This window comes from Pseudophryne corroboree, chromosome 1 (genome assembly GCF_028390025.1).
Source record: "Pseudophryne corroboree isolate aPseCor3 chromosome 1, aPseCor3.hap2, whole genome shotgun sequence".
In the NCBI taxonomy this organism is placed as follows: Eukaryota; Metazoa; Chordata; class Amphibia; order Anura; family Myobatrachidae; genus Pseudophryne; species Pseudophryne corroboree.
In genome coordinates, this window is record NC_086444.1 from 791,153,726 (window position 1) to 791,174,174 (window position 20,449).

The following is a 20,449-nucleotide window of genomic DNA, read 5'->3' on the forward strand; positions in this document are numbered from 1 at the left end:
ATAAATAAAACTGGTGGTCACTATCAGCAAAACTCTGCACTGTACTGAGTACTCCTAATGCTCCCCAAAATTAGTAAATCAAGTGTCTCTCTAATCTATTCTAAACGGAGAGGACGCCAGCCACGTCCTCTCCCTATCAATCTCAATGCACGTGTGAAAATGGCGGCGACGCGCGGCTCCTTATATAGAATCCGAGTCTCGCGATAGAATCCGAGCCTCGCGAGAATCCGACAGCGTCATGATGACGTTCGGGCGCGCTCGGGTTAACCGAGCAAGGCGGGAAGATCCGAGTCGCTCGGACCCGTGAAAAAAAACATGAAGTTCTGGCGGGTTCGGATTCAGAGAAACCGAACCCGCTCATCTCTATTTGTGATGTTACTCAACTTTAGTATATCACTGCTTGGTGTAATTGTTATTATATGTAAAGTATCTGCCGATATGATATATCATGGTATGGTTAGCTTTATTTAAACCTAAATGCTGTTTGAAAATAATAGGTACCGTAGCAGTGATCAAATTAATGCAAGTTGAAAGTTATCACCTCAGTAGGCTGATCATGTGACGGGCTAACATCATACACAGCTACTGTTCTGTGATGTCACTGAGGTTTGATAGGGCGCTGCTTGGTATAGAACTGTCAGTCATTGGCTGTATCTGCACATATGACATATCACTTGTGTATGGTTAGCATAATTTAATTTAAATATTATAAGAATGTAATGATAGATAAATATTTGAAGAGAAAGAAAGATAGATACATATTATAGTTTGATTGATTGATGATTTATAGCAATGATATGATGTAGGCAGTGGCGTCACAAGGCGGGTGCGGGGGGTGCGGCCCGCACCCGGGTGTGACACCTGGAGGGGGTGACACCAAATGTCAGCTCCTCCGTAGTGACAGGAGCCAGGTGCTGCAGTGTGAAATTCCGCTACAGCACCCGGCTCCTGTGATAGCAGAGGAGCCGACAGCACACTGAGACCGTCTCTGGGGGAAGCCCAGCATCTCCGGAGATGCTGGGCACGCCCCCAGAGTGACGATACCAGTATCCCAATGAAGCCACGCCCCCTAGCTGTAAGGCCACGCCCCCTTTTTGCCGCTATCGCGGCAGTACATCAGGGGTGCGCACTGGGTGTCACCACACCTGGTGACGCCTCTGGATGTAGGCAAGTTAAAATTTATCTCCTCAGAAGGCTGATCATGTGGCTGGCTAACTTTATAGACAGCTTATGTAATGTCACTCAACTTTGGTATGCAGGGACGGATTGGGAACTAAAAGTGGCCCTGGAAAAATGTCATGAAGTGGACTCATGTGGGCGGCACCAAATCAATGGTAGGCGGACCAGACACCAAAGTGGGCGGGATCAGTACACAGGGGCGCAACTAGAGGGGTGTGATATGTGCCATTGCAAAGGGTTCTGAGGGCAGCACATTATATATATATATATATATATATATAATTTTGGTTTTAATTTTTTCCAAATATTGATCAAAAAAACTAAAATCACAGTTTGTCCCTTTCTTCTTCCTAGATTATTATTAACCCCAATAACATTAATTTACAGACATTTTACAGTCAATTTTGACCACCTCACAGCTCACAATACAGTATGTTCAACTTTTCAACAATTTTGGCCCAAAGGCTGCAGTGAGCTGGTTGTTAGACTAAGTGACAGAGCAGCGGCACAAATACACGGCACATTACACCGCACAGTAGTGTCTGTTATTCACATTACACCACACAGTAGTACCCCTTATACGTTAACTGCAGTAGAGCCCCTTATACACGTTACTCCAGACAGCAAAGCCCTTATACACGTTATGCCAGATAACAGAGCCCTTATACACGTTATGTTAGACAGCAGAGCCCTTATACACGTTATGTTAGACAGCAGAGACCTTATATGCGTTACGCCAGATAGCCTTTATACACGTTACGCCAGACGGGAGAGCCCTTATAAACATTACGCCACACAGCAGAGCCCTTATACATGTTATGCCACAACGCAGAACCCTTAAATGTGTTATGCCACACAAAGAGAACCCATATAAATGTTACGCCACACAGCAAAGCCTTTATACATGTTAGGCCACATCAGAGCCCTTATACACGTTATGCCAGAGAGGAGAGTCTTTATACACATTATTCCAATGAGCAGTAAGAAGTACCACACTAAAACACATAAATGACACACACACAGTTTAAATGTAAATAGCTCCTTTTGGAAGAAGTTACTAGAGCCTAGATGTCACTGTATAGAAAAGAAGGTGCTGCAGCAGTCCCTACCTTTACCTATTAGTGCCAGGATTTGGACGATGTGTTGTTTGTGATTTTTCTCTTGGGGCTGCAGAGTGCGGAGAGCTCCAAGCAGAGATTGATGACCAACTGTGTTGGAGCATGGCTCTCCCATAACCCAGTCTCCCGTTCAGTCGACTCCCTCGATGTGCTAGGATTGTGTGGAGCTTGGTCAACAGTTCACAGAGACATCGCTGGTGGCACTTCAAATGTAGTGCCGGCCGCCAGCCAATCGGGGGCTAGCTCGCAGACCAGCAGCTAGGTCCAGGAGCTCCAACTGGCTGGCAGCTGCTTCCACATTTGAAGTGCCACCGGCGATATCTCTGTCTAAATGACTGCCCACCATCTAAGCGGCAGCACCATACACATTGCTTCCACCTGGCCCACCGTCACCTCCCTGTTAATCCAACCCTGAAATGCCCAGCATAGGCGTGCAAGGGTGGTGTGCCTATGGTCGTGGATGCAGCGAATGGGGCGGGTTGTTAAGGGAGAGAAGACAGGAGAGGGTTGTCTGGCGGCGGCATGGGTACAGCGAATGGGGTCGGTGGGGTTTGAGTCCGTGAGGGAAGAGAAGACAGGAGAGGGTAGCCTGGGGGGATGTGGGTGAGGAGACAGAAGACAGGAGTGTAGCCTGTGAGGGGGAGGGGTCGCAGGTGCCATGAATGAGGGGTGGGTCGGGGCTGTAAGGGGAGAGAGAAGACAGGAGAGGGTAGCCTTTGGGGGGATGGTGGGTTGTGGGTGCAGCAAATGGGGGGGTCTGTTAGGGGAGAGAATGCAAGAGAGGGTAGCTTGTGGGGGAGGGGGGGTCGCAGGTGCCGTGAATGGGGGGGGGGGGGTTTGGGGCTGTGAGGGGTGAGAGAAGACAGGAGAGGGTAGCCTTTGAGGGGAGGGTGGGTTGTGGGTACCGCAAATTGGGGAATTGGGGCCCTGTGAGGGGAGAGAAGACAGGAGAGTGTAGCCTGGAAGGAGGGAGGGGGGTCATGGGTGCCGTGAATGGGAGGGGGGGGGGCTGTGAGGGTAAAGAAGACAGAAGAAGGTAACCTTTGGATGGGGAGAGGGGGGTCCGCCGGTGCCGCGGATGGGGGGGGGTTAAAGCTATGGGGGAGAGAGAACATGAGAGGGTAATCGGTGGGGAGAAGGGGGGAGGAGAGGTCGCTGGTGCCGTGGATGAGGAGGGGGCGTGGAGCTGTGAGGGGAACCTGTGGGACTAGTGCTGTGGGAGGAAGGGAAATGAGCAGAAAAGGGGAAGCCAGGGCGGAGAGCGGAGAATAATAAGAGAGCCGGGACTGGAGTGACAGGAAGAAGAGAGGGCAGCCACTCACTGCATGGCCATGTTCTCTCTCTGTGCCGCGCTGTTCTGTCTGGGCGGGTGCTGGAGGAGATCTGTCTCGCGAGAGGACGGCGGCTGCAGAAGCACAGAGCTCTTCCCAGCAGCGGCGTCTGACAGGTCCCGACAGGCTGCAGGAAGTATGGTGAGCGTTTCAAGCTACTGGGGGGCGGGGCCACATGCTGCAATTGGCCCCGCAGATCATCCGGCCTCCCGAGGAACTTCCCGGTAACTGTAAGGGCCAATCCGGCCCTGTTGGTAATTGGTATGTCACTGCTAGGTATACAACTGCCAGTTATTAGCTGTACAGTGTTTACAGATATGACACATCACAGCATGGTTAGTATTGTTTACACCTAAATGTTATTTGAAAATAATATTAGATGGATAAATAGATATGTAAATCTAAATAGATAAATAAATGATACATTTTTACTGTAGATTGATACAGTAGATTGACAGATACCAGTGATCAAATGAAGGCAAGTTGAAGTTTGTGCCTCAGTTTATGGGCAGACTAGATGGACCAAGTGATTACACAGAATTTTACAGCAGTTAAGAACCTCTTGGACCATCTAGTCTGCCCTTTTTCATTGTGATGTGGATCCCTGTTGTGGCGTTCATATAGTGAGATTACACCTTTTGGTGTTATATGCTGTCTTTTACCTTTTTTAATGTGAGTGTATTTGTAAAAATAGATACTTGTGGCAAGTACAGCCGCTGTTGCACTATGTGTTTCTTTGTACTTTGAGTCTAAGGGGGACATTTACTAAGCAGTGATAAGAGCGGAGAAGTGAGCCAGTGGAGAAGTTGCCCCATCAACCAATCAGTAGCTCTGTACAATTTTATAGTATGCAAATTATAGATGTTACTTCAGTGCTGATTGGTTGCCATGGGCACTTCATAACTGGCTCACTTCTCCGCTCTGATCACTGCTTCGTAAATATCCCCCTAGAGTGGAAGTTCCACCACATAGAAAGTGACAACTTGAAGAGTGAACAATCTTCCAGTGGGAGTACACCATTAGGTGTTATATGCCATCTATATCCTTTCAAATGTGAGTGCAACATGTGCATATGATTTTCTTATCATATAAAAACAATATTGCACTATATATTCTTTTCTTCTACGTTTTAGCAAACTGTTGTAGTGGATTATCAATACCTGTGGGTTATGACAGAAACAAAATTTAAGTGTAAGCATTTTTGTTGTTAATCCAATTACACTTGGTATTAATAGGTGGCGCCATTGTGACTCACTACCTTTTGTATCAGAGAGTTAAGGGGGTACTCACGGAGCGATAATCTAAGCAATCTGACCAGATTGCTTAGATTTTCAGCAAGATCTGTCCGTGTGTACCCCCCACAGCGATAGCGATGCGTGGCCCCTCGCGTCGCTATCGCTGCTGCTAGATTGGACTGCATCCAGGCTCAATCTAGCAGGTCGCTCATTTCACCCGCTGGGTGAAATGAGCGCCCCCCCCCACCCCCTTCCCGCACGCTCAGCACACATCGCGGTGTGCTGAGCGGGGGGAGAGATGTGTGCTGAGCGGTTCGCTCAGCACACATCTCTCCCCTGATCTGCCGTTGAGTACTGGCCTTTAGAGACAGGAAGGAAGCTAGTATCTGGATAGCTGTAATCATCCTTAAGGGGGTACACATGTAGAGATGTGTGCTGAGCGATCTAGCACAGACTGCTCAGCACACATCTCTCCCCCCGCCCAGCACACAGCGCGATGTGTGCTGAGCGAGGAAGGGGGTGGGGGTGGGGGCGGACGCTCACTTCACACAGAGGTGAAGTGAGTGACCTGACTAGATTGTGCCTGCATACAGGCCAATCTAGTACCAGTGATAGCGACGCGCAGGATAGGAAAACCAATGTCTAATGGTTAGGAAAACCACCTCTGGAGACTGGCCATATCCCTAAGCATAGGCCCCTACCACTGCATCCCCCCGGTGGGCCCTTCATGCCCCAGTCCGACAATGATCGCAATGAAGGCATGCATAGTTATGGCTACATGGTCACAGGTATCACTTATAACACACAGACTCACACAGTTTAAAGTGTCACATCTTCATCTTGCCTAAAAACCGGATGTAGCCACGCTAATCGTTGCCTTGCGGAAAGTGTGCCCGCAAATGCACGCATATGCATGCCAATGGAAGCCTATAGAGTGAACGCAGGCTGTGATTAGTTGCAGCACAGCACATTCACCCTATGCTGCTATGCGTATGCAGTGCGTACGCATTGCAGCATAGATAAGCATGGCTCTATCTGTATACAGCAAATGAGTGAAGTGTTGCTTGTGAAGTGTCCCAGTGGAATCCTTGAATTGCATCCTGACACACAAATTAATAATTTTCTGCAAAATCTAGTAACACATAGCTTCTGTTTCTGTTCGAATGGTTTCCGTCAACTGGCATAAGTATTCAGCCTGCGACTTCGCTGTATACAGGTGGGCTGCTGCATCATCAACAGCACTACAAATAACTTCACGGAATTGTTCCACCGTACTAGCGATTGTAACCAATTTACTTTGGTCAGTGTGGGCCCACTGCTTATAAGTAATTGTGTCCTTATCATCCATGTCACTATCATGAAAACGTTTTTAACTATTTTCTGAAGTGCTTCCAGACCTGGGCATTTATCACATCGATGAAGCATACAGGTTTTTGCGACTGAAGAAAAAACAAGTTAGAGATTTGTAGTCCATCTTTAGTGGTAGAGCAGCAAACAATAATTTTTTACGTTTTTGTGAGTTTCGCAAACACACACAGAATGCATACCTCTTGCAGCAACGCTAACTAACACACCATGTAGGTCATAAGGAACAATCCTTAGACAATCCAACTTGAATGTCTGGAAAACGGTATTTGAAAGCAAGATAAAGCTCTTTCAAGTTTACTAGCAGTATACTTTTCTGTTTGTGAATTCTTTTTTCTCCTGGAACTTTTTCAGAAACAGACTTTCTTCCGAGGACACATCTGAGAATGTTCATCATCTTCGTAAAACTGCTGTACTTGATGAACGATTTGTACAGGAAGGGCTTTCCCTCTATATTTTTCAGTTTCTGCCAGTATGCCATGGGTTTCTTTAAGTTTTCTTGATTGTTTTACCATGTATTCTGTGACATTAAATAAGTTAGGGACTCAAGTTATGTTTAAGTTTTTCAATTTCATATTTTCTTGTGTTAATTATGTATGTAGTACAACAGTAATTGAACGTCAACTTCATGATTTTTTTTCTCCACTATGAAACAGAGTACCTTGCTGATTTTTTTGTGTGGTAGTTATGTATACCTTTGTTAAGCACATAAAAAAATTGGGATATCAAATGTTGACTGAACCTAGCGCTTTTCGTATTTAAAAAAAATGTTTTTTTTGACAGTATCTCGAAACATAAATCAGATAAAGTAGTTTGTTTTTTATTTTTGGATTTGGGAGGAAGAGTTACCTAAGGGGTCCAAATTTCATGGTGATACTTTAATAAACACCCGTGATACTTCAAATAAACTGGATAAAGAAGCAGCGATTAATAAATAATTTAATAAATTGAAAAATCAATATTTAATAAACGAATTGTCAGACAGTCGAGATATTTGGCAGAAATAGTTGTTTTGACATCCTCTCCTAACTACAAAAAAATTGTAAAAATCTGAGATGGGTGGTGGACATTTCATTTTTTGGGGGGTGATTTGATATGGAATTACCCTATACTGTAAAATAGGTATGTTGTATACTAAATGATCATGCGATAAAAACAGCATAATAGTATAAAATAGTTTTGTATGAGCTAATAAACACTTTTAGTAATTGTAAAAACGGGAGCGATATACCGGCGGATGGGATGCCGACTGTCAGCGGCATCCTGACCGCTAGAATGCTGGCAGCGGGGCAAGCGCTAAGAGTCATGCTGCGGGTTCAGGATCTATTCCCACTCTGTTGGTGTCGTGGACTCCCACAAGTGGGAATAGCCCTGGTGCACCGGGATTCCGGCTGCCGGGATTTCGCCTTCGGTATCCTGAACGCTGGGATCCTGACAGCCGGCATTGTAACTACATCCCGTAAAAACAACAGGGAACAGTACCTTTGTTAATAACAGCCGACACCACTGAGATGTAGTCCTGGGGATCTTGGTCAGTCAGAATAATTTGAAAGTCTCTTTCCAAAGGAAAAAGTTCATAAAGCCCCTCAGGGGACTCAACACCACACAGCAGTATTACCACTCTGTGTGATGGGGCTAGGAGCTGAGAGAAATGCTTGCTTTGGTCTTCATCAAAAATCCGTAGAAGATAACTTGTCAACACTAGCATCTTACATTGATACTTCGTTTGGGTGAGTTTCTTCAGAGTCTCCTCTGATTTACAATCCACATTATAAAGATCTATTTCAAGAATGTGTAAATTTGAACTTAGCAATTTCTTCATATATGTGGCCCATTCTTCTCCGCTTGTATCATAAATCAGTAAGAGGTGTTTCCCGGTTTCTGAAATGGAAAAAAACTAAAATTATGATGGAGAAGTAGGATATTATTTAAATAAATAATACATTTCTCTGACGTCCTAGTGGATGCTGGGGACTCCGTCAGGACCATGGGGGATAGCGGCTCCGCAGGAGACAGGGCACAAAAGTAAAAGCTTTAGGATCAGGTGGTGTGCACTGGCTCCTCCCCCTATGACCCTCCTCCAAGCCTCAGTTAGATTTTTGTGCCCGGCCGAGAAGGGTGCAATCTAGGTGGCTCTCCTAAAGAGCTGCTTAGAGTAAAAGTTTTGTTAGGTTTTCTATTTTCAGTGAGTCCTGCTGGCAACAGGCTCACTGCATCGAGGGACTTAGGGGAGAGAAGTGAACTCACCTGCGTGCAGGATGGATTGGCTTCTTAGGCTACTGGACACCATTAGCTCCAGAGGGAGTCGGAACACAGGTCTCACCCTGGGGTTCGTCCCGGAGCCGCGCCGCCGCCCCCCTTGCAGATGCCGAAAAGTGAAGAGGTCCAGAAACCGGCGGCAGAAGACTTTTCAGTCTTCATAAGGTAGCGCACAGCACTGCAGCTGTGCGCCATTGTTGTCAGCACACTTCATAGCAGCGGTCACTGAGGGTGCAGGGCGCTGGGGGGGGCGCCCTGGGCAGCAATGATAGTACCTTATTCTGGCTAAAAATACATCACATATAGCCCCTGGGGGCTATATGGATGTATTTAACCCCTGCCAGGTCTCAGAAAAACGGGAGAAGAAGCCCGCCGAAAAGGGGGCGGGGCCTATTCTCCTCAGCACACAGCGCCATTTTCCCTCACAGAAATGCTGGTGGGAAGGCTCCCAGGCTCTCCCCTGCACTGCACTACAGAAACAGGGTTAAAACAGAGAGGGGGGGCACTTATTTGGCGATATGACTATATATATTAAAATGCTATAAGGGAAAAACACTTATATAAAGGTTGTCCCTGTATAATTATAGCGTTTTTGGTGTGTGCTGGCAAACTCTCCCTCTGTCTCCCCAAAGGGCTAGTGGGGTCCTGTCCTCTATCAGAGCATTCCCTGTGTGTGTGCTGTGTGTCGGTACGTGTGTGTCGACATGTATGAGGACGATGTTGGTGAGGAGGCGGAGCAATTGCCTGTAATGGTGATGTCACTCTCTAGGGAGTCGACACCGGAATGGATGGCTTATTTAAGGAATTACGTGATAATGTCAACACGCTGCAAGGTCGGTTGACGACATGAGACGGCCGGCAAACCAATTAGTACCTGTCCAGGCGTCTCAAACACCGTCAGGGGCGTTAAAACGTCCTTTTACCTCAGTCGGTCGACACAGACACGGACACTGACTCCAGTGTCGACGGTGAAGAAACAAACGTATTTTCCTTTAGGGCCACACGTTACTTGTTAAGGGCAATGAAGGAGGTGTTACATATTTCTGATACTACAAGTACCACAAAAAAGGGTATTATGTGGAGTGTGAAAAAACTACCTGTAGTTTTTCCTGAATCAGATAAATTAAATGAAGTGTGTGATGATGCGTGGGTTTCCCCCGATAGAAAATTATTGGCGGTATACCCTTTCCCGCCAGAAGTTAGGGCGCGTTGGGAAACACCCCTTAGGGTGGATAAGGCGCTCACACGCTTATCAAAACAAGTGGCGGTACCGTCTCCAGATAGGGCCGCCCTCAAGGAGCCAGCTGATAGGAGGCTGAAAAATATCCTAAAAAGTATATACACACATACTGGTGTTATACTGCGACCAGCGATCGCCTCAGCCTGGATGTGCAGCGCTGGGGTGGCTTGGTCGGATTCCCTGACTGAAAATATTGATACCCTTGACAGGGACAGTATTTTATTGACTATAGAGCATTTAAAGGATGCATTTCTATATATGCGAGATGCACAGAGGGATATTTGCACTCTGGCATCAAGAGTAAGTGCGATGTCCATATCTGCCAGAAGTTGTTTATGGACACGACAGTGGTCAGGTGATGCAGATTCCAAACGGCACATGGAAGTATTGCCGTATAAAGGAGAAAAAGACAACGTCTTTTCAGCCTCAGTCCTTTCGTCCCCATAAGGGCAAGCGGGCAAAAGGCCAGTCATATCTGCCATGGGATAGAGGAAAGGGAAGAAGACTGCAGCAGGCAGCCCATTCCCAGAAACAGAAGCCCTCCACCGCTTCTGCCAAGTCCTCAGCATGACGCTGGGGCCGTACAAGCGGACTCAGGTGCGGTGGGGGGGGTCGTCTCAAGAGTTTCAGCACGCAGTGGGCTCACTCGCAAGTGGACCCCTGGATCCTACAAGTAGTATCCCAGGGGTACAGATTGGAAATTCGAGACGTCTCCCCCTCGCAGGTTCCTGAAGTCTGCTTTACCAACGTCTCCCTCCGACAGGGAGGCAGTAGTGGAAACAATTCACAAGCTGTATTCCCAGCAGGTGATAATCAAAGTACCCCTCCTACAACAAGGAAAGGGGTATTATTCCACACTATATTGTGGTACTGAAGCCAGACGGCTCGGTGAGACCTATTCTAAATCTGAAATAGTTGAACACTTACATACAAAGGTTCAAATCAAGATGGAGTCACTCAGAGCAGTGATAGCGAACCAGGAAGAAGGGGACTATATGGTGTCCCGGGACATCAGGGATGCTTACCTCCATGTTGTCAGGTCTGGACTTGTCTGTGTCCCCAGAGGGGGCGCTAGTGGGTCAGTGGAGGTATAAGGGAGGAAACGAGGAGGCTGGATGTTGTTTCAGCGCATCAGCGCAATGATATTTATTTGCAGATGATAATAACAGAAATGGCAGCAGAAATAATAATCACAGATGTAAAATGTCAATCACACAGCGTAATAGCTGAAAAGTCTATGGCAACTGGATGGCAGATGACTGTAGAAACCGGAAATGTAATAAACAGAAGAACGGGTGCTTGTAAAGTGGTTCTGGTTTGGAAACCAGTGCAGATATAAAACAGGAAACTTTAGGCAGCAAGGTGTTAAATGGCAAACCTGGTAGCAGAGGCAGGAGTCTGACTTCACAGTGCAGGTATTGAAGCACCGGCAGCAGCAAGCTGTATCACAGGTGTTTGGAATGAGACACACCTGGAGTCAGTCTCAACTGCAGGCTGAAGCACACAAGGTGGTGATGAGTGTGAAGCCTGTTTGCAGGTATTGCTGGGCCTTGAAGTTCCACGGAGCTTGTGCAGATAACCAGGAGTACAGGTCTTTAGCCAGAGAGCCAGGAACACAGGAGTAACGGAACAGATCCTTACACATGGGTCGCAGGAGTGACACAAAGTCCAGGATGCCTGCAGACTGATCCTGCAGTCTCTTATATACCCCTTGGTGCACAGGGATTGGGTGAGTGAGAGAAAGTGGGTGCGGCCAAGCACCGGATTGGCCGCTGTATGCTGGCTGTTTGTAGACTGTCATGGCGGCGCCCATGCCGCGGCCTAGTGGGAACGCGGCGCGCTACACGCCCGCTGTCACAGGAGTGTTCCCAGGCCCGTGATGGCGTCCCATGGCAGAGACACAGATGACAGGTGACCGCAGGGAGCCAGGACGGAGTCCGCAGCGGCGGACGGATGTCGGCTTGGTGAGTCGATTCCTGACAGTACCCCCCCCTTTAAGGGTGGACACCGAACACCCACGTGGCTTGGATGGATGAGTGCTGTGGAAGACACGGACCAACCTTGGAGCATGGACATCAGATGAGTTTACCCAACTCCTCTCCTCTGGGCCATAACCGGACCAATCGACCAGGTACTGGAGACGTCCATACCGGCAACGAGAGTCCAGGATTTTGCCGATCTCGAATTCCACGCCCCGCTGAGTTCGAATTTTGGGGCCAACTGGAAGAGAACTCTGAAAACGGTTCAGGACTAGAGGTCTAAGGAGAGAAACATGAAAAGCGTTAGGTATACGCAGAGAAGGTGGTAACTTCAGTTTATAGGCCACAGGGTTGATGACTCTTTCAACAGGGAAAGGACCAATGAAACGGGGTGCAAACTTCATGGACGGAACCCTAAGACGGAGGTTACGGGTTGATAGCCAAACCTTGTCCCCAGGTTTCAGGTGAGGAACCGCACGTCTCTTGCGGTCAGCAAAGAATTTGTACCGGCTGGAGGCCTTTTTGAGAGATACATGAATCTTTTTCCAAATTGATGAAAACTGAGACAGAGCAGTAGTGGCAGCAGGAACATCCATATGAGGGAGTTCTTGGAAGTCAGGAACACGGGGATGTTGCCCATATACTGCAAAGAATGGTGTTGTTTCAGTAGCAGTATGGTATCGGAAGTTGTGGGCAAACTCGGCCCATGGGAGCAGATCGAACCAGTCATCCTGGGAAGATGAAACATATAATCTTAAAAACGTCTCTAGATCTTGATTAACTCTCTCTGTCTGCCCATTCGTCTGAGGATGGTATGATGACGAAAACTTCAGTTTGACCTGCATGGCAGCACAGAGGGCCCTCCAAAACCTCGCTACAAACTGTACCCCCCGATCAGATATTATTTCTGAGGGTAGACCATGTAAGCGGAAAATCTCCCGTAGGAAGATTTGGGCAAGTTTCGGGGCAGACGGGAGACCCTGGAGAGGGACAAAATGAGCCATCTTGGTAAATCTGTCCACTACAACCCAGATGGTATTATATCCTTGGGAAGGAGGAAGGTCGGTGATAAAATCCATGGACAGGTGTGACCAGGGACGACTAGGAACAGACAATGGTTGTAACTGACCTGCTGGAGACTGACGAGGAGTCTTATGCTGCACACACTTAGGACAGGATGCCACGAAATCCTTGATGTCTGCCTTCATCTTTGGCCACCAGTACGTCTCAGAGAGAAACTTGAAGGTCTTCAGAACACCAGGATGACCGGTGAACTTGGATTGATGAGCCCAAGATAGCAACTTGGGACGGAGCTCTGGGGAAACAAAAGTCTTACCAGGAGGAGGAGCCGGGGAGACTTGGGATGCAGCGAATACCACTGGACTCAGGATGGAATGAGGCACTGAGTCAGGTGTTTCCTCTTCGGATTCCATGGATCGGGATAGAGCGTCAGCTTTAACATTCTGCGAACCTGGGCGGAAATGAAGCTTAAAATTAAAACGTGAGAAAAACATAGCCCACCTGGACTGGCGAGGATTAAGGCACTGAGCTGCCTTTAAGTATAGCAGGTTTTTATGATCCGTGTAGATATTGAACGGATGTTTGGCCCCTTCTAGGAGGTATCTCCATTCCTCGAGAGCCAGCTTGATCGCCAGTAGTTCTTGGTCTCCAACGGAGTAGTTAGCTTCTGCAGGAAGGAATTTGCGAGAATAAAACCCACAAGGGTGGACTTTCCCATCGGTTCCCTTCTGGGAGAGAACAGCTCCAACCCCAACTGTAGAGGCATCCACCTCCAACTCGAACGGTTTGTTAACATCTGGCTGAGACAGAACTGGGGCAGACATAAAGGCCAGCTTGATCTTCTGGAAGGCTGCTAAGGCTTCTTCTGACCAGTTGGAATGGTTTGCCCCTTTCCGAGTCAGGTTGGTAATAGGAGCGATGAGAGTGGAGAATCCCCGAATAAATTTCCTATAGTAGTTGGCAAAACCCAGGAACCGCTGGATAGACTTGAGAGAATTCGGAATGGACCAATTGGCAATAGCTTCCAATTTTGTCGGGTCCATCTGAAGATCCGATCCGGAAATTATATAACCCAGGAAGGGTATAGAGCAGGCATTCCCAACCACGGTCCTCAAGGCACACTAACAGTGCAGGTTTTAGTGATATCCAGGCTTCAGCACAGGTGATTTAATTAGTAGGTCAGTAATTTTGATTTAACCATCTGTGCTGCAGCCTGGATATCACTAAAACCTGCACTGTTGGTGTGCCTTGAGGACCGTGGTTGGGAATGCCTGGTATAGAGGGTACTTCAAAGGTGCATTTAGATAGTTTTCCGTAAAGACGGTTCTCACGAAGACGTCGGAGAACTTCTCGGACTTGTAGACGATGAGATGGAAGGTCTTGGGAGAAGATGAGGATATCATCCAAGTAAACAACGAGGTGCTTATACAGGACATCACGAAAAATTTCGTTCACAAAGTGTTGGAACACTGCTGGAGCATTACTCAATCCAAATGGCATTACTAGGTATTCGTAATGGCCATCTCGAGTGTTAAAAGCTGTTTTCCACTCGTCACCACTCCGGATTCTGATGAGATTGTAGGCACCGCGGAGATCTAACTTGGTGAAGATGCGGGCTCCTTTAACTCTGTCAAATAATTCGGTAATGAGTGGTAATGGATAACTGTTTTTGATGGTAATGTCATTGAGACCCCGGTAGTCAATGCATGGACGCAGTCCTCCATCCTTCTTTTTAACAAAGAAGAAACCTGCGCCAGCGGGTGATGATGACGGACGGATGAATCCCTTCTGAAGATTCTCTCTGATGTAAACACTCATCGCCTCAGTTTCAGGAACAGACAACGGGTAGGTGCGCCCCCTAGGTGGCTTCTTGCCAGGAAGGAGATCGATGGGACAATCCCATTCCCTATGGGGCGGCAGGACATCAGCGGCCTTTTCACAGAAGACGTCTGAGAAATCTTGATAGGCTGCTGGGAGACTTGACTGTGTCTTAACTTCGGTAGACTTTATGGGACACACTTGGGCTAGACAGGATTGATGACACTGTGAACCCCATGAAGTAAGCTGCAATGTTGACCAGTCAAACTGTGGATTATGCAGCTGGAGCCAGGGCATGCCCAAGACGATCTCCTGGGTGGCTTGAGGGATAACTAAGAACTTGATCAGTTCAGAGTGTAAGAATCCAACTCCCAGGACCACTGGGGCAGTTTGATGGGAAATATTCCCCTTGGAAATTCGACTTCCATCCACAGCGGTAATATAAACTGGACAGGAAAGTTCACATGTAGATAAACAAAATTTATTTACCGCAGCTTGGGTGATGAAATTTCCTGCAGCTCCACAGTCCACCAATGCTGATGCGGACTGGAGCCCAACTGAAGTCTCCAACGTCACAGGAAGGATAAGGTCTTGATTGGAAGGAGCTTGACAAAAAGATCCCAACTTGACTCCTCCTTTATAGGTCAGGATCTGGCGTTTCCCCGAACGCACTGTGCAGGAGTTAATCTGGTGGCCCGCAGCCGCACAGTACAGACAGAGTCTCTCACGCATTCTTCTTGCCCGCTCCTCAGGAGATAGGCGGGACCTATTTATCTGCATAGGCTCGTCAGAAGAGGGAGACTGGAACTGTACAGAAGGTATTATCCTTGATCTGCGTGGCTCACTCCGAGCGCGTTCATTATTGCGTTCACGGATGCGAGAGTCCAACTTAATGCACAAGGAGATCAGGTCAGACAATAGAACAGGAAGGTCGCGGGTCGCCAGTTCATCCTTGATCCGGTCAGAAAGTCCATGCCAGAAGGCTGCTACCAGGGCCTGATTATCCCACTGAACCTCTGCGGCCAACGTCTGGAACTGAATAACATATTGTCCCATACTACGGGTACCTTGGCAGAGTTGAATCAGGTCAGCGGAAGCTGATGTTGCACGACCAGGCTCGTCAAAGATCCGTCTGAAAGTTGACACGAAGTCTGTGTAGTTGTTAATCAGAGGGTCAGCACGTTCCCACAGAGGAGACACCCAGTTCAGAGCAGATCCAGAAAGTAAGGAGATGATGTAGGCAACCTTGGACCTTGGCGTGGGGAAATTATGTGGCAACAACTCAAACTGGATTTCACATTGGTTGAGAAACCCGCGACATAACTCTGGACTGCCATCATACTTGCTCGGCACGGGCAGGTGCAGACGTGACACTGGAGCTGATGCAGTCGGCATAGAGGAACTCACAGCACTGGCAGGTGCTGGAGTAACAGGAACAATAGGAGTGAGTACACTAGGCAGGGATTGCTGTAGTGTATCTATCTGGGAGGACATCCCTTGCAGAAATTGATACATCTGCTGCTGCGCAGCCTCTTGACCATCCAGACGGGAGACCAGGTTTTGCAAGGCCTCTGACCCCACACTCCGTCCACCATCTGAGTCCATCGATCCTGGACTTACTGTCAGGTCTGGACTTGTCTGTGTCCCCAGAGGGGGCGCTAGTGGGTCAGTGGAGGTATAAGGGAGGAAACGAGGAGGCTGGATGTTGTTTCAGCGCATCAGCGCAATGATATTTATTTGCAGATGATAATAACAGAAATGGCAGCAGAAATAATAATCACAGATGTAAAATGTCAATCACACAGCGTAATAGCTGAAAAGTCTATGGCAACTGGATGGCAGATGACTGTAGAAACCGGAAATGTAATAAACAGAAGAACGGGTGCTTGTAAAGTGGTTCTGGTTTGGAAACCAGTGCAGATATAAAACAGGAAACTTTAGGCAGCAAGGTGTTAAATGGCAAACCTGGTAGCAGAGGCAGGAGTCTGACTTCACAGTGCAGGTATTGAAGCACCGGCAGCAGCAAGCTGTATCACAGGTGTTTGGAATGAGACACACCTGGAGTCAGTCTCAACTGCAGGCTGAAGCACACAAGGTGGTGATGAGTGTGAAGCCTGTTTGCAGGTATTGCTGGGCCTTGAAGTTCCACGGAGCTTGTGCAGATAACCAGGAGTACAGGTCTTTAGCCAGAGAGCCAGGAACACAGGAGTAACGGAACAGATCCTTACACATGGGTCGCAGGAGTGACACAAAGTCCAGGATGCCTGCAGACTGATCCTGCAGTCTCTTATATACCCCTTGGTGCACAGGGATTGGGTGAGTGAGAGAAAGTGGGTGCGGCCAAGCACCGGATTGGCCGCTGTATGCTGGCTGTTTGTAGACTGTCATGGCGGCGCCCATGCCGCGGCCTAGCGGGAACGCGGCGCGCTACACGCCCGCTGTCACAGGAGTGTTCCCAGGCCCGTGATGGCGTCCCATGGCAGAGACACAGATGACAGGTGACCGCAGGGAGCCAGGACGGAGTCCGCAGCGGCGGACGGATGTCGGCTTGGTGAGTCGATTCCTGACACATGTCCCAATTTGCCCTTCTCACCAAGGGTACCTCAGGTTCGTGGTACAGAACTGTCACTATCAGTTTCAGACGCTGCCGGTTGGATTGTCCACGGCACCCCGGGTCCTTACCAAGGTAATGGCCGAAATGATGATTCTTCTTCAAAGAAAATGGACGATCTCCTGATAGGGGCAAGGTCCAGAGAACAGTTGGAGGTCGGAGTAGCACTATCTCAAGTAGTTCTACGACAACACGGGTGGATTCTAAATATTCCAAAACCGCAGCTGTTTCCGACGACACGTCTGCTGTTCCTAGGGATGATTCTGGACACAGTCCAGAAAAAGGTGTTTCTCCCGGAAAAGAAAGCCAGGGAGTTATCCGAGCTAGTCAGGAACCTCCTAAAACCAGGAAAAGTGTCAGTGCATCATTGCACAAGGGTCCTGGGAAAAATGGTGGCTTCTTACGAAGCGATTCCATTCGGTAGATTTCACGCAAGAACTTTTCAGTGGGATCTGCTGGAAAAATGGTCCGGATCGCATCTTCAGATGCATCAGCGGATAACCCTGTCTCCAAGGACAAGGGTGTTTCTTCTGCGGTGGCTGCAGAGTGCTCATCTACTAAAGGGCCGCAGATTCGGCATTCAGGACTGGGTCCTGGTGACCACGGATGCCAGCCTGAGAGACTGGGGAGCAGTCACACAGGGAAAAAATTTCCAGGGAGTGTGATCAAGTCTGGAGACTTCTCTCCACATAAATATACTGGAGCTAAGGGCAATTTACAATGTTCTAAGCTTAGCAAGACCTCTGCTTCAAGGTCAGCCGGTATTGATCCAGTGGGACAACATCACGGCAGTCGCCCACGTAAACAGACAGGGCGGCACAAGAAGCAGGAGGGCAATGGCAGAAACTGCAAGGATTCTTCGCTGGGCGAAAAATCATGTGATAGCACTGTCAGCAGTGTTCATTCCGGGAGTGGACAACTGGGAAGCAGACTTCCTCAGCAGGCACGACCTCCACCCGGGAGAGTGGGGACTTCATCGGGAAGTATTCCACATGATTGTGAACCGTTGGGAAAGACCAAAGGTGGACATGATGGCGTCCCGCCTGAACAAAAAACTGGACAGGTATTGCGCCAGGTCAAGAGACCCTCAAGCAATATCTGTGGACGTTTTGGTAACACCGTGGGTGTACCAGTCGGTGTATGTGTTCCCTCCTCTGCTTCTCATAACCAAGGTACTGAGAATTATAAGACGTAGAGGAGTAAGAACTATACTCGTGGCTCCGGATTGGCCAAGAAGGACGTGGCACCCGGAACTTCAAGAAATGCTCACAGAGGACTCATGGCCTCTGCCGCTAAGAAGGGACTTGCTTCAGCAAGTACCAGGTCTGTTCCAAGACTTACCGCGGCTGTGTTTGACGGCATGGCGGTGGAACGCCAGATCCTAAGGGAAAAAGGCATTCCGGAAGAGGTCATTCCTACCCTGGTCAAAGCCAGGAAGGAGGTGACCGCAAAACATTATCACCACATGTGGCGAAAATATGTTGCGTGGTGTGAGGCCAGGAAGGCCCCACGAAGAAATTTCAACTCGGTCGATTCCTGCATTTCCTGCAAACAGGAGTGTCTATGGGCCTCAAATTGGGGTCCATTAAGGTTCAAATTTCGGCCCTGTCAATTTTCTTCCAGAAAGAATTGGCTTCAGTTCCTGAAGTCCAGAAGTTTGTCAAGGGAGTATTGCATATACAACCCCCTTTTTGTGCCTCCAGTGGCACTGTGGGATCTCAACGTAGTTCTGGGATTCCTCAAATCACATTTTAAACCGCTCAAATCTGTGGATTTGAAATATCTCACATGAAAAGTGACCATGCTGTTGGCCCTGGCCTCGGCCAGGCGAGTGTCAGAATTGGCGGCTTTGTCTCAAAAAAGCCATATCTGATTGTCCATTCGGACAGGGCAGAGCTGCGTACTCGTCCCCAGTTTCTTCCTAAGGTGGTGTCAGCGTTTCACCTGAACCAGCTTATTGTGGTACCTGCGGCTACTAGGGACTTGGAGGACTCCAAGTTGCTAGATGTTGTCAGGGCCCTGAAAATATAGGTTTCCAGGACGGCTGGAGTCAGGAAAACTGACTCGCTGTTATCCTGTATGCACCCAACAAACTGGGTGCTCTTGCTTCTAAGCAGACGATTGCTCGTTGGATTTGTAGCACATTTCAACTTGCACATTCTGTGGCAGGCCTGCCACAGCCTAAATCTGTCAAGGCCCATTCCACAAGGAAGGTGGGCTCATCCTGGGCGGCTGCCCGAGGGGTCTCGGCATTACAACTCTGCCGAGCAGCTACGTGGTCGGGGGAGAACACGTTTGTAAAATTCTACAAATTTGATACCCTGGCTAAAGAGGACCTGGAGTTCTCTCATTCGGTGCTGCAGAGTCATCCGCACTCTCCCGCCCGTTTGGGAGCTTTGGTATAATCCCCATGGTCCTGACGGAGTCCCCAGCATCCACTAGGACGTCAGAGAAAATAAGATTTTACTTACCGATAAATCTATTTCTCGTAGTCCGTAGTGGATGCTGGGCGCCCATCCCAAGTGCGGATTGTCTGCAATACTTGTACATAGTTATTGTTACAAAACTCGGGTTATTATTGTTGTGAGCCATCTTTTCAGAGGCTCCGCTGTTATCATGCTGTTAACTGGGTTCAGATCACAGGTTGTACAGTGTGATTGGTGTGGCTGGTATGAGTCTTACCCGGGATTCAAAATCCTTCCTTATTGTGTACGCTCGTCCGGGCACAGTATCCTAACTGAGGCTTGGAGGAGGGTCATAGGGGGAGGAGCCAGTGCACACCACCTGATCCTAAAGCTTTTACTTTTGTGCCCTGTCTCCTGCGGAGCCGCTATCCCCCATGGTCCTGACGGAGTCCCCAGCATCCACTACGGACTACGAGAAATAGATTTATCGGTAAGTAAAATCTTATTTTTTAAATAAATATTCTGTGTGACCTGGAAGAATATATAATTTTTAAGCTAAAATAATTATGTCCTTTAGGGGTTTATAAAAACAACAGACATCCTATTTGTTGCCCTCGTGAACCTTTGCTAGATAGCTGCTCGTGTTCTTGTAGGACAATTGCTGGAGTAGAAGAAAAGGGGAATGTAACACACTAGTTGAAATGACAGCCAGATGGATGGCTTTCATACTGCTCCACCACAAGAGAGTAGTAATCACAGGTCCCCAGTGCTAGACCAGGACAGTTGTAACCCACACAGGATGTGGTTATGTGTAAGCAGGTCTGTTTCTCTGGGCGAGCGAGCCCTGCAATCGCACACTGTGCTTCTGTATCAGTACAGTTGCACAGTT

The 20,449-nt window shown here is 48.3% G+C and overlaps 1 protein-coding gene across 1 annotated transcript in view; it reads right to left on the reverse strand.

Annotated features, from left to right (window-relative positions):
- Nucleotides 1–3,020, reverse strand: part of BANK1 (B cell scaffold protein with ankyrin repeats 1) — a 1,166,863-nt gene extending 1,163,843 nt beyond the window's left edge. The window contains exon 1 of the mRNA XM_063918381.1: nt 2,295–3,020. Within this exon, the coding sequence (XP_063774451.1) occupies nt 2,295–2,412 (118 nt within the window). The 5' untranslated portion in view covers nt 2,413–3,020. The remainder of the gene's footprint in view (nt 1–2,294) is intronic.
- Between the last annotated feature and the right edge of the window lie 17,429 nt (nt 3,021–20,449).